This window comes from Drosophila sulfurigaster, chromosome 3 (assembly GCF_023558435.1).
Source record: "Drosophila sulfurigaster albostrigata strain 15112-1811.04 chromosome 3, ASM2355843v2, whole genome shotgun sequence".
NCBI classification, from domain to species: domain Eukaryota; kingdom Metazoa; phylum Arthropoda; class Insecta; order Diptera; family Drosophilidae; genus Drosophila; species Drosophila sulfurigaster.
In genome coordinates, this window is record NC_084883.1 from 18099430 (window position 1) to 18111075 (window position 11646).

At 42.8% G+C, this 11646-nt stretch overlaps 4 protein-coding genes across 4 annotated transcripts; 2 read left to right on the top strand and 2 right to left on the bottom strand.

Moving 5' to 3' along the window:
• Positions 1-1763: 1763 nt before the first annotated feature.
• Positions 1764-3667, bottom strand: LOC133841162 (spermatogenesis associated 6-like protein). The gene is made up of 2 exons (XM_062273467.1): positions 3463-3667; positions 1764-3400 (listed from the first exon to the last, which is right to left on the bottom strand). The coding sequence occupies exons 1-2, from the start codon at positions 3511-3513 to the stop codon at positions 2660-2662; spliced, it is 792 nt and encodes a 263-aa protein (XP_062129451.1). The 5' UTR covers positions 3514-3667; the 3' UTR covers positions 1764-2659.
• On the top strand, positions 1782-2643 carry LOC133841163 (protein Gemin2). Its single transcript, XM_062273468.1, has 2 exons — positions 1782-1988; positions 2044-2643. The coding sequence occupies exons 1-2, from the start codon at positions 1782-1784 to the stop codon at positions 2599-2601; spliced, it is 765 nt and encodes a 254-aa protein (XP_062129452.1). The 3' UTR covers positions 2602-2643.
• Positions 3668-3897: 230 nt separating the features above from the next.
• LOC133841164 (protein canopy homolog 4) lies at positions 3898-5057 on the top strand. Its single transcript, XM_062273469.1, has one exon. It carries the CDS (start codon positions 3983-3985, stop codon positions 4670-4672), a length of 690 nt encoding a protein of 229 aa, XP_062129453.1. The 5' UTR covers positions 3898-3982; the 3' UTR covers positions 4673-5057.
• Positions 5058-5359: 302 nt separating this feature from the next.
• LOC133841161 (UPF0489 protein C5orf22 homolog) lies at positions 5360-7433 on the bottom strand. The gene is made up of 2 exons (XM_062273465.1): positions 6649-7433; positions 5360-6584 (listed from the first exon to the last, which is right to left on the bottom strand). Exons 1-2 carry the CDS (start codon positions 7181-7183, stop codon positions 5683-5685), a joined length of 1437 nt encoding a protein of 478 aa, XP_062129449.1. The 5' UTR covers positions 7184-7433; the 3' UTR covers positions 5360-5682.
• Between the last annotated feature and the right edge of the window lie 4213 nt (positions 7434-11646).

The window sequence follows — 11646 nt, forward strand, 5'->3', positions numbered from 1 at the left end:
CTCTCTCCCGCACACACATAAACAAACGAAGTTTTAAATAAATGCCCAAATTGGGCAGACAACTGAACTGTTGTGTTAATATATATGTGTGTGTGTGTGTTTGGGGGTTTAGAGACGCGTGTACATATTTTATGCATACGTCGTCACAACATAACTGCCTCCTGCAACAATGGAAATTAGTTTGCTTTTGCTCATTTCCCTTTTGTGCAAGCATTTTACGAGCCAAAGAAAAAGTCGAGCTTCGTGCAACAGTGCAACAAAAAACAGCAGCTTGCATCGCATTTTTGTTTCCCATCGGCATTGCATACGCACACACACACAGACTCACAAACATACACGCACATTGGGGACAAGTGGAAACAGACAAAAGCTAGTGGACAGCGCGCTGGCAAGCAGCAAGAGAGAGAGAGAGAGAACGACAGAAACAGAAACAGCAGCGCAACAGCGACAACGACAGCCAAGAGCGACACAATGTCTACCGTTAGCTGGCTGGCTGTCTGTCTCAGTTTTTTTTGCGCATTTCCTTTGCTCACATTTCCCAGAGGGTATATTAGACTGAGTAGCAAAAAGCGAGCAGCACAACGCAAAGTAGAAAACGAAAACTATTTATGCAGCAAGCGAAAAGCAAACAAACAGAAAGCTTTTGCTCTCCTTCTCTCCCTCGCTCTCTCTCCTGCAGATCAGGTCTCGCTTACACTTACATTACAGGGTGTAGCTCAATGCATAGCAGCTGTTGTTGTTGCCCTTTACAGCTTTTTAATAATTCTTTTATGATTTCCTTATGACACGCATAAGCTCACTTGGTCGAGCAGTTTGCAATTTCAATTTTAAATTTCTCCCAACACATGCACACAATTGTCTGTGTACGTGTGTACGTGTGTGCGTTTCCTGCACTCCATTTTATTGTGTTATTATTGTGATTGTTTTTGCTGGCCCTTGGCTAATGCCTTGGCACTGTTTTTAATGAATTTTAAATGTGACTTCACTTAACGCACAAATTTAATAAACATTTTTGATATGTAACTATGCACGCAGGAAACAATTTTCAAATCTATAGCATCGCCATCCGACGCAGAGCAAAGAAAATTCAGAGTCCAGACAATACAAATGCCATCCAGAGCAGTTTCGTCTCGTAGAGTCTCCGTCCCCTCTCAGAATACAATTCACAGCGTTGTTCCCTGTGCTTGACAGCTAATTGAGGGCAAGTTTCTTCTTACGGCTATTTTATAGCCATCTCACAAAAGGTCCTGTCCGCCCGGAACAATAAGGGATCCTTGTCGGCACCACCTGAGTCTTCATAAGACAATTATGAAATGACCTTTTTATAGCCTATTATTTGCTTGTGCCTCCAAGTGCGCAACTTAGGGCCGAAGGGGACATACAACTTTTATGTTTGACAATATCACAAGTGCTTTCACTGCATAAGCAAATTGGCCAAGCAGAGCGTTACATAAATAAATTAAATATATTGACACTGTACAAACAAGAGAAAGCTAATCAAATGAAAAATATGTTCACTTTAATACTTTGCTAATTACATTAAGGAAGTTACTAATAGCAAACGCACAATGTTGCCAAAAGTAAACAGAGCCCATTAATTTCGTTTCAAATTTAGACGTTAAATTCGATTAGCGATAAGCGCGCAAACTCTGCGGCAATCGCTATAACAGCTGGTAACTATCGATAAGAAGCACGAGTGATAGCCATCGATACAAATTGCATGTGTTCGATAGACGCTGCTTGCCGGCTGAATTGTTTGGTAGTTTATTTCGTTGATCAAAATGCAAACCGAAGAAGAATCGTTTCAGTTGCAAGCTTTGGAAATACAGGAGCCAGATGAAAACTTTGATCCCGAGAAGCAGCCACAGAACGGCGAGGAGTATCTAATGCACATGCTTTACGAACGCAAACGTTGCCCAGCTATTGTGACCAAACGTTCCGCCAAAATTAAAAGCGATGTGTGCAACAACATCGAAATGGTTGCAAGCGTAAGTTGTTAGCATATTGTTGTCCTCAATTGAGTAAAGTGAATGTTCTCTTTAGCCTCCACTGCCGCCGCACAAGTGCCTGCTGCCAACACCAGAGTGGCGCAATGTCCAGGTCAAGAGTTTCCAGGAGGCGCGTCAACGTGTCACCACCTTGCGCGGTGAGCTAGATGCCCAGCACTACGACCAAAAAGTGGAGCCACCATTGACCACAGATGCCGCAAAGTGGTTGCAGTTCTGCCAGCAACAACAGCCGCTGCTGAGCACCTTGCTCCGTCTGAGCCAAAACGACTTGGAGCTGCTCCTAGAGCTGCTCTGCAAGTGGCTACAACCGGAGCAGGAGTCCAGTGATGAGCCCAGCACCTCGGCCAGCGCGCAACCCTTTGATTTATGGCGCGACACTTGGCTGGCACGATGGCTTTATGCCACCCTGGTTTGTCTGCATCTGCCGCTGGAGCCGCACGTGTTCAGCACTTTGCGTTGCATTGGACGCGCCGCTGTGCTGCATCGGAATATGTTGCAAGAGACGGAACTGGAACGTGCAGCGCCTTACAATCTCATCATTACCCTCATTGCCCAAGTCTTTGCGCAGTCTGATTTTGCTGTCTATCTTTAAGTCCATTTTTTGTATTGTTATTCAAATTAAATTATAAGTGCATGTATGTATTTTAATATTAAACTTGGCCAAATAAGCGACTGTAAGCCTGGCAAATGTGACAATTGCTGCTCTGATGCTCTGTTGTGCCACCCAAGTCCGTCGTAGTCGCGTGGCTGCACTGCGTCCAGCTGGAGGTCTGAGAATCTGCACTCAACTGAGTGCTGTTCGAACAAGTCGACAGTCTCCGACTACCTGGCGATGTGGAGTAACTGCAGCTTGCGCTGCTGGGCCAGCAATTAGATTGCTTGGCATGACACACAGCTTGTTGCTTGCGAGGCATCTCCAAGCGACTTAGGCAACGGCTCTCCACATGGCGATTGTTTAGTGGACGCTGCAGATCAATGTGGCAGCTGTTGCGCTGTTTGTCCTGCGTCTGCAGTTCAGCTGACAGCTCCACCTTGGGTGCCAGAATGCCTGGAAAGGCAGTCGTCGCTTTCATTAGCAGCTGCACATTGTGATTGTGAGCGCAACTGAGGCGTGGAATAGGTGGTTGCATTACATCGGCTAGCTTGCCTATGTAGTAGGCTAGGCGTCTTCCGTTTTGCCACAATGTTATCTCAAGCTGTTCGGCGTTCAGCATCTCACGCATTTTCTCCAACGAGTCGACGCTCTTGAAGTAGCCCTCCATGTTGAAGTGGTCGTGACACAGCATGGGAAATCGAGGCTCCATGGCGCCTGTGCGAAAATAATATCCAAGTGTCTTGACAGTTGCCTCCAGATAGCCGTGCGAGCAAAGCCAAACCCCTGGACAAGTGAGCTATAAAATAGTAAAGGCTTTTTAAAGCAACGAGAAACCTGTTGAGAACTTTGGCTACCAACCGCGTGAAGCTGCAGCTCGAGTCGCACATAGAACATGACGGTGTGTGACATGACGGCAGTCTCCAAGTGAAAGTGTTTGGAATTCGACTGGCAACAGGGTGGCTAATTGTTGGGGATTGGGGAGCATTTTGTCATTGTTTTGGTCACCGTGCAAGCGGTGTTGCCCTTGGCAATCAGTTTAAACAGCGCGCGCTCGATATCGCCAACTTTCAAACCAGCAACAAGTTATCGATAACAGTTATTTTGCTGTTGCAGTTGCAATTCACAGCTATTTAATATTATTTTGTTTCATTAGGTTTGACCTTAAGCTCTCCAGTAATTTAAAATTATAAATTAAATTATAATAAGCTATTGAATTGCTTGTAGAATTAATATGTTTTTAATTTCAATACCCTGCAGAATTTATATGAATTTTATGTGAATGGCAAATTTGCAAGAAGCTGTGCAATAACAAAAAGTAGTCGCAGCTTATCAAATAACACACGTCAGTTTTTGTCGCTGTTTTTAGCAACTGTCCCAAATGTTGCGACCTTTGTTTATATTTTCATTGGTGGCCTTGATCCACCTAAAGGCAACATATGGCCAACAAACCGCCGAGGAAGAACAGGGCGTTCGCTATGCAAATCGCTGCGAAGCCTGCAAAATTCTTGCAGCTGAATTGGAGGCGCGTCTCGGTGAAACCGGCAAATCGCACGATGTGATTGAGATCGGGTATTCCGTGGACGATGTGCGTCCCAAGAAGCGCACCGAGTACCGACGCAGCGAATTACGTCTACTCGAATCCCTGGAAAACGTGTGTGAGCGTGTGCTTGAATATAATCTGCACAAGGAGCGCACGGACAGCACAAGATTCGCCAAGGGCATGTCGCAGACATTCCAGACGCTGCACGGCCTAGTGGACAAAGGCGTCAAGGTCGACCTTGGCATACCCTACGAACTGTGGGACAAACCGCCTGTCGAGGTCACCCAAATGAAAACGCAATGCGAAAACATGTTGGAGCAATACGAGGATGAGATTAGCGATTGGTACTTTAAGCTGCAGGAGACGAAGTCGTTGCAGAAGCATTTGTGTGAGGAGCATGTGCTGAAGCATCGCCAGGAGCGCGAGTGCCTCAAGGAACAGCTGCCAGAGCCGAAGCCGGAGAAGAAGGACAAGAAAGCGAAAGGGGAGAAGCAAAAGAAGACGAAAGGAGAGAAGGAGGAGCTATAGAAGCCTTGCCAAGAGAGATTTGTAGTTAAGAAAAAAGTGTATTTAAGTTACTCACCGTCGTCTGTGTTCCAAAAGGCTTCCAAAGCGACTGCAGCTAAACTTTGGCACTCTATCGATTAGCAACTGCATTTAGGGGGAAACAAAAACTTTGCAAACATTTCCTTTAGCGAAGTTTATGCGTTGTCCGCTTAACGTGAATAAGAGAATTAGGAAAACTTCCAAACTGAAATATTTTTACTAAAGTAATCAATCTCATTTCAGTTCAAAGTTTTAAGTAATAACCAAAAAAAACTATAATACTAAATAAAACTATTCATACTAAAATAATAGATTTCATTTTTGTAAAAAAATCAATGAATAAATGAATTTTTAAATATTACCTTCACTTTTTCATTTAAATTATCTTCGAGAAAGCCGTATAGAAATAAATTTCCTGTAAATTTAAATTTAAAAAATTTAAATTTTAGAATTTTCTGAACTTTATAAAGTATAGTCATAATTTAACGTAAAAGTTAATTAAATAGTAAATCGAAAACACAATAGGTCTTAAAACAGTTTTTTGAGTTTATATAAAATTTATATATGATCTCCAATTTTAAATTTATCTTGGCTCCGAAAACTGATAAGAATTAGATGAAAATTATAATAACCTTCCAAGCTGCATATAATTATAACACTTGATCTACATAATTGTCATCTAGTTTATTGCGATAAATTTATAATCACGCTTAGGGGACTTTGTATAAATGTAGCATATGTATTGTATATGTTATGTGTATGTGTGTGTTTGTGTAAGTGTGTGTGTACTATGTTTAATAAATACGTTTCGTATGTTTATAATATATTAAGTAAGTTTACTTTGCTCATTTAAATTAGCATGGAGTTTTCGTTGCTGTTTTTTTTGCTGCAATCTTTTCATTTTATGGAATTTGGAATCATCGGCACGTCCAAGTGAAAGAGATTCAGTTCAGACTTGACGTGAGCGAAGTGGACAATGGGACAGAGTCAGCTTAGAGCTTCATCACATCCCACGGATCGTCCATGTAGTGCAGAATGGCCTTCTCGTGTAGCTTCTCGCCAAAGACTTCGCGCAGCAGTCGCAGCACCTGCTCCTCGATGAACGCCACCTGATCTTGTGGACAGTAATCATCCTGGGCTGAATGTGCCATGGTTATGGCCACTGGTGGCACCGGCAGACGCTGCAGGAAGCGCTTAAAGTGCGCAAAGTAATCCTCCAGCTCCTTTTTGGTGCTAATGTGATGCGGCAGTCCATTATTGTCGGTGGTGCTGCCCGAATCGAAGATGAGCAGCCAATCGATCTCATCATCCGGATACTTGGCCTGCAACTGTTCGGCTAGCTGCAGAATTTTCGCATAGATCTGTGGCGTGACCACTGTCTCATCTGGCGGTTCCAAGCCATCGAAACTGCGCTGCTCCTCCAGGTGCCAAAAGATGCGTTTCAGTGCATCCAGTTGCTTTTGCCGTGTCGCCGCCGTGGCACAATAATCGGCAATGGTTGCGGTGCCCGCTTGCTTCGCTGGTTCTACGCTTTCGAAGTGAAAGATTTCGGTGAGCTGGGCATAACAATTGGCATCCTTGTAGATCTCCAGAAACGGATTCGATGTGCTAAAGAAGTCCAAATCAATGTCGAGTATGAAACCAGTTGCATCCGCCGCCGATAAAAACTGTGTGGGATCCAAGTCGTCGGTGTCGGCATCGTGCACCTGAAGTTGCACCGGACGCGACTCTTGGAGTTCGTCGGTGGTGCAATAGTTGCCCTCGGCCATGAAGTAATCCAGCGGACAGTCGACGCCAATGCGATCATCTTTGTGGCCAATACGAAACTCGTGTTTGCCTGTGGGAATCTGTTGGCACCATGAGTTCTTCAGCCAGACAACGCGATTAAAGTGACCTGAAAGCGGGAGAGATTATTCTTTAATTGCAAACTGGACAGCAGAGGATAGGTAAGGTTTTACCTGCATAGAGCGTGGGCATGATCCAGTTCTCGATGCTTAGCTCGTTGAGCATGGTGTCTTTGTCGTAGCTGGCGCTGGCCGGGATGTCACGTGCCACCACCAAATCAGGATGGGAGTCAAAGTGAACCAGCACATTCCGCTCGAGCGGCAGATGCCGTGTGCCCAGACAGCGATAGATGAACTCCAGCACATCGTTGTGATAGTCGACAATAAACACGGGTATCCGACTGAATTTACGTAGACTGCTCTGTGTGCTCTGCACGCGCTCCACGGCAACCAGTTGCGGTGGCTCCTCCTCATCATCATCCTTTTGGTCCTCCCCGTTCTCTTCAGTCTGCTGCTCCTCCTCTTGCAGCTTCACTCGCTTGCTTGGCGGCGGTGTCGCCTCCCCATCTCCTTCCCCTTTTCCGTTGCCAGCTTCATCAGCGTCTGTTCCTTTGGCAGCATCATCAGCCACAACGCTTTCACTTTGAGGCGACGCTTGCAACTCTGTCGTGGCCGCCGCACTTTCTTTTTCCGTCGTATCCGATTCCATCGGTTGCAATTTGAAAATTAGCTTATTTTTCGTATTTTACGTGTGTTGCACTCGCTGCTGTTGCTTCTTGTCTGGCGCGTGCGAAATGACGCAGACTATTTCACAAATTCACAAAAAATATATATATCAAGTAAGGCAGACGACCTCGACGTTCGACGCCGTTTGTTTTAATGCAAACAATACAAACACAGCCAAAAAGCAATTTTTGGGGGGAAATGTGGGATTCGTTGAAGCAGGAGGGGCAAAGACGAGACAAAAAGCTAATGAACCCATTAGTGATGACACATAGCAATAGATATCGAATGTTTCTCAGCAACAGGGCTGCGCAACATAATCGATTGCATGCCCACGAAAACAGCTGTTGATTGCAAAGATGGCGCCAGCAGGGGTTTTTCTTATATAAATTGAAAATTATTACATCCAAACTATGCACAATTATCACCTATAGCAGAATTGAACTATGCAAACGTAACACAAGTGCATTCATTTGTACAGCTTGATTTTTCTTGTAAGTTTCTGCGCAACAGTTGACTGGGCATCGATACTTTACACAAACAAGCATGAGCGCAACAAGTGGGCAACGTGCGCTATAAAATGGTTGTTGTACCAGCTAAATGTTGCTATAAACGGTCAGTTTTTATAGCACTTTTACGTTAATTGTTTATCTTCTGAAATTCAAATTTAAAGCAAATTACAACAAAAAATAATAATTAAATTATAATTAAATCAAAATCGAATTAAACAGTTTAAATTTTAATAAAATCATGTTCAGCCATTAAAAATATATTAATTGCAGATAAAACCTGACTTTTACTTATAAGAAGTAATAAATAAATTGTTCTATAATTTAAAACTGCACTTTGTGTGATAGAAAAACATTTGCAGATGACGCCAACTTTAAATCAATATTTGTTGTGTATAACGAGAGTAAATCCCACGTTTTTACACGCTCGTGCATGTTTGTAGTACAATTTTATTGGTATTGAGCAGCTGCCACTCAATAAGAGACAAAAGCAACAGCAACAACAATGAGAAGAACAACAGCAAAAAAAGCTTACAACGCCCCAGTGCGCAAAGCTCTAGCAACCCACGCGAAACAACTGCTGCGGCTGGTACAGCTTTTCATTCATAACTTTTAGCTGTTTTACTACACACGTTCACTCACACACACACTCACATACACACTGACAATAGGCGCGTATATACAGACACTTAGGTAGATATAAACATGGGGCCGCTGCGGCAGTTAAAAAGGGAAATGGAAATCGCCCACGTTGGCATTTTTGCTGGCTGATTGGAATGCGTAAAATGCTGTGTCTCGCTCCCACTGCAGTGGCGGCTGCTAGGGCGCGGGTGGAATGGTGAATGGCAATGGCGTGCTGGAAAGGAAACGTTGGCGTCGACGTCGACAGCGACAGCGACGTTGCCGCTTGCGTGCCTGGCTTTTGCGTGGGCGTGCAATTCCGTAGCGCGTTATCAAAAATAAAATGTATACACATTTATATACTTTTGGCTATGTACTTACAAACATACATACATACATACAGTTTTGGCCAGGCCAACTTGGCTGCGTGGGCTTTGTGCTGCCGCCTCGCTCGCTAGCTGTGGCAAATTACAATATCCAAGTGGCAGTTTGGGCCGATGATGACGGCGCACTTTTATGTGACGCCCACACGTCCACACGCTCCACATTTGATTTACAAATTACTTGGGTCAACATAATTAACGGCCCTGCCAACTGAATGCGAATGCGAATGGCAACAGCAGTGGCAACGGGAATGGGAAAGCCAATGAGAACTTGCTACTGCGAGTGCAAGTGCGAGTGGGACAGAGCACGCGAATGCGTTCAAGCGAAGAACAACGGAAGTGCCAGCAAACATCAACAACAACAGCACTAACAACAATTCACAATTGAAAATCAACTTGGAAAGTTCACATTTTGGTTTATTGATTCAATTGGCTGCAATTGGATGATTTTTTCTGTAGTTGTAGTCGCTGATGTTTTTTTTTCTCCGTATTTGTATCAATTACAGTCACCCTAAAGCAGCTCAAAGCTCTCCACACATCGTCATCATCATCATCATCATCATCATCGACATCGCCATCTTGCTCATTATTATCATCGCGTAAGATCTGCTCAATTCCCGCAATTAATTTGCCTCCCGCTTGACCCTAAAGGTCAAATACAGCCGCATTAACCTTCGTTAGCCCCTCACGGCCCCAATTGAGAAAAAAAAGAAGGCAGCACATTTTCATTTTCAGCTTAACGCTCTAGTTTAAAAATACATGCTCATCAAATGAAGAGGCAGCGAGCAACACCCCGAGAATAAAGACAAACCCCCGAAAATGTTTGGAAAAACTTTGAAAACTTTAGATAAAGAAAATGCAATGCCAACAAAATCAGTGCGAGGTTTCTTTGAGATACACGAAAAAAGTTAGGATTACAAGAAAATCGGTTATTAAACAATTTCAATTGACGCCTATGAAAATTTTAGTTTTTTCAAATGGTATAAGAGAATTTATCCGTGGTAGAGTGAATTATTTTATTTTGAGGAGTTGAACTGGTTTTAATTCTAGATCCTTTAAATTTCCCTACCTCAAAGTTCATTTTGAACTTGAAAGAGAGAAATATTGTATCTTTCCGTCATAAAGAGGATTTAATCTCTGTAAATAATACATTTGTTTAATACTGTAGTATGATTGAACTGGTTCTAGTTCCAGTTCTAGTTCTTTCGAACTACTTTTCCCAAAAAACAATTATTCTTTACCAATTATTACCACAAAATGCTGTAACTACAAAGTCTCAAAATGTTAACCAACTCTTAGAACTAGTTCTCTTTATATATTTTAGAGAATTTCAATAGAATCCCATCTCACGACTGCGAGATAATTAAGTACACCTGTGCGGTTAAATGATGTGCTTTCAGAGCATTTCAAGAACTGAATGAGCAGCCCGTCGTCGAATGACGTCAAAAGGATTTTTGGTTTTTTAGCGTAGGTGTCTTAGGAACAGCACGTGGAGAACAGAAACAGTTGTTGGCTGCTGGATGGGATGACTGGATGACTGGTAAGCTGAGTCACACGCTACGCCAACCTGCAACGGACGGCAGAAGAACGAACTCGACAGACGCCGAATAAAGCGAACTCGACTGTGAAGCACTCTTTGAAGAAACTTTTGCAATTGTTCAAACGAAAGTTTCTGGAGAATAGAGGTTATGTATCGCTTATCTTAAGGATTTAGATTTATATCAAAAGATTTCAAAACATAGATCCTTGGAGGGGATTTGCTAAAAAAAAACCTAAACATTTATGATATCCCTGGTAAGCTACTCATATATGAGAATTACTTATTCCATGTTTTATTATAAGTTTAGGAAGAAAATCTAATTCTAATCTAATTCTTATATTCTAGGAGATATCATAAGATATGTGTAGATACATTTGTAACAGGGGAAAAAGGCATTAAATAAATAGAAATTGTTGAATTAAAGTTTCTGAATAGATTGGAATGATAGTATAGCTATTGTGAACAAAATCTTCAGTCTAAATCTCTCGCTGTTATAATCTAGGATAAATTCCTAGATATGATAGATGCTTTGACAGGTTTCACTAAAATTACGTATACGTAAATTAAGTATACTAAATAATAAAGTCAATTTACTATGTATTTATTTTTTTTCCTGCTGCCTACCTCACCACCAACTGATTACGCTCTTTTATCCATCCGATGGCGTATGTCAAACGTGTTGAGGCATTGTATTTAGCAAACAGATGCGTTACTCAGTCAGTCAGTCAGTCATTCAGTATGGTCAGGTTCGCTGTGTTTGTTTCATATCAATCGCCAGTTTCGGCGGTCAAGCAGCTGCAAGCTGTGTGACGTCACCAGATCACACACAACATTTAAACAATCTCCAACAGCCTCCAGTCAAACCGTCAAATGCTTTTGATCGTCGATCGTCGATTGCCAGTCTGACCGACTGGCGCCCACAAACATCCGCCGCATGAATCAGTTTCAGATTCCGATTCAGTTTCATTTTCTGTGCGCTCTTTCGATTTTGGTCGACTCGTCGAAGAGTCAGAGATACTAATACTATACTTACTTACGACTACAGCCAGAGTTACAGCTACAGTCAGCCTCTGTCTCTGTGGGTTGCACTGGCCTGGAATGCTGCGGATCAGACCGGAAGTATGCCAGTTTACGACATGATATAACCATGCGAACCATGCATATGTAAACATATTATCTGAATGTATTTTTTTTTTGAGTATGAGTGTGCGAGGGGCAGTTCTTAATCCCTTTGGCGTTGCTTTAGGTCAGTAACTTTGACGATAGTGCGACTAAGCGTTGAGACAAGTGTTGATAAAGTGTAAATTCCACGAATAAACCGAGTAAATTGAAAGCGAAAGCTTTGGGGAAGAGACAGAGGCAAAGAATACTTAGGACGAGTCGAGATAAACAATAC

Bases quoted from the DNA above. Each gene is read 5' to 3' on its own strand.
- LOC133841163 (XM_062273468.1), top strand. From the start codon at position 1,782: ATGCAAACCGAAGAAGAATCGTTTCAGTTGCAAGCTTTGGAAATACAG. The intron at 1,989-2,043 runs GTAAGTTGTTAG...TGTTCTCTTTAG, and splicing joins ACATCGAAATGGTTGCAAGC to CCTCCACTGCCGCCGCACAA.
- LOC133841162 (XM_062273467.1), bottom strand. From the start codon at position 3,513: ATGTCACACACCGTCATGTTCTATGTGCGACTCGAGCTGCAGCTTCAC. The intron at 3,401-3,462 runs GTTGGTAGCCAA...ACTATTTTATAG, and splicing joins TCGAGCTGCAGCTTCACGCG to CTCACTTGTCCAGGGGTTTG.
- LOC133841164 (XM_062273469.1), top strand. From the start codon at position 3,983: ATGTTGCGACCTTTGTTTATATTTTCATTGGTGGCCTTGATCCACCTA.
- LOC133841161 (XM_062273465.1), bottom strand. From the start codon at position 7,183: ATGGAATCGGATACGACGGAAAAAGAAAGTGCGGCGGCCACGACAGAG. The intron at 6,585-6,648 runs GTAAAACCTTAC...TCCCGCTTTCAG, and splicing joins CATGCCCACGCTCTATGCAG to GTCACTTTAATCGCGTTGTC.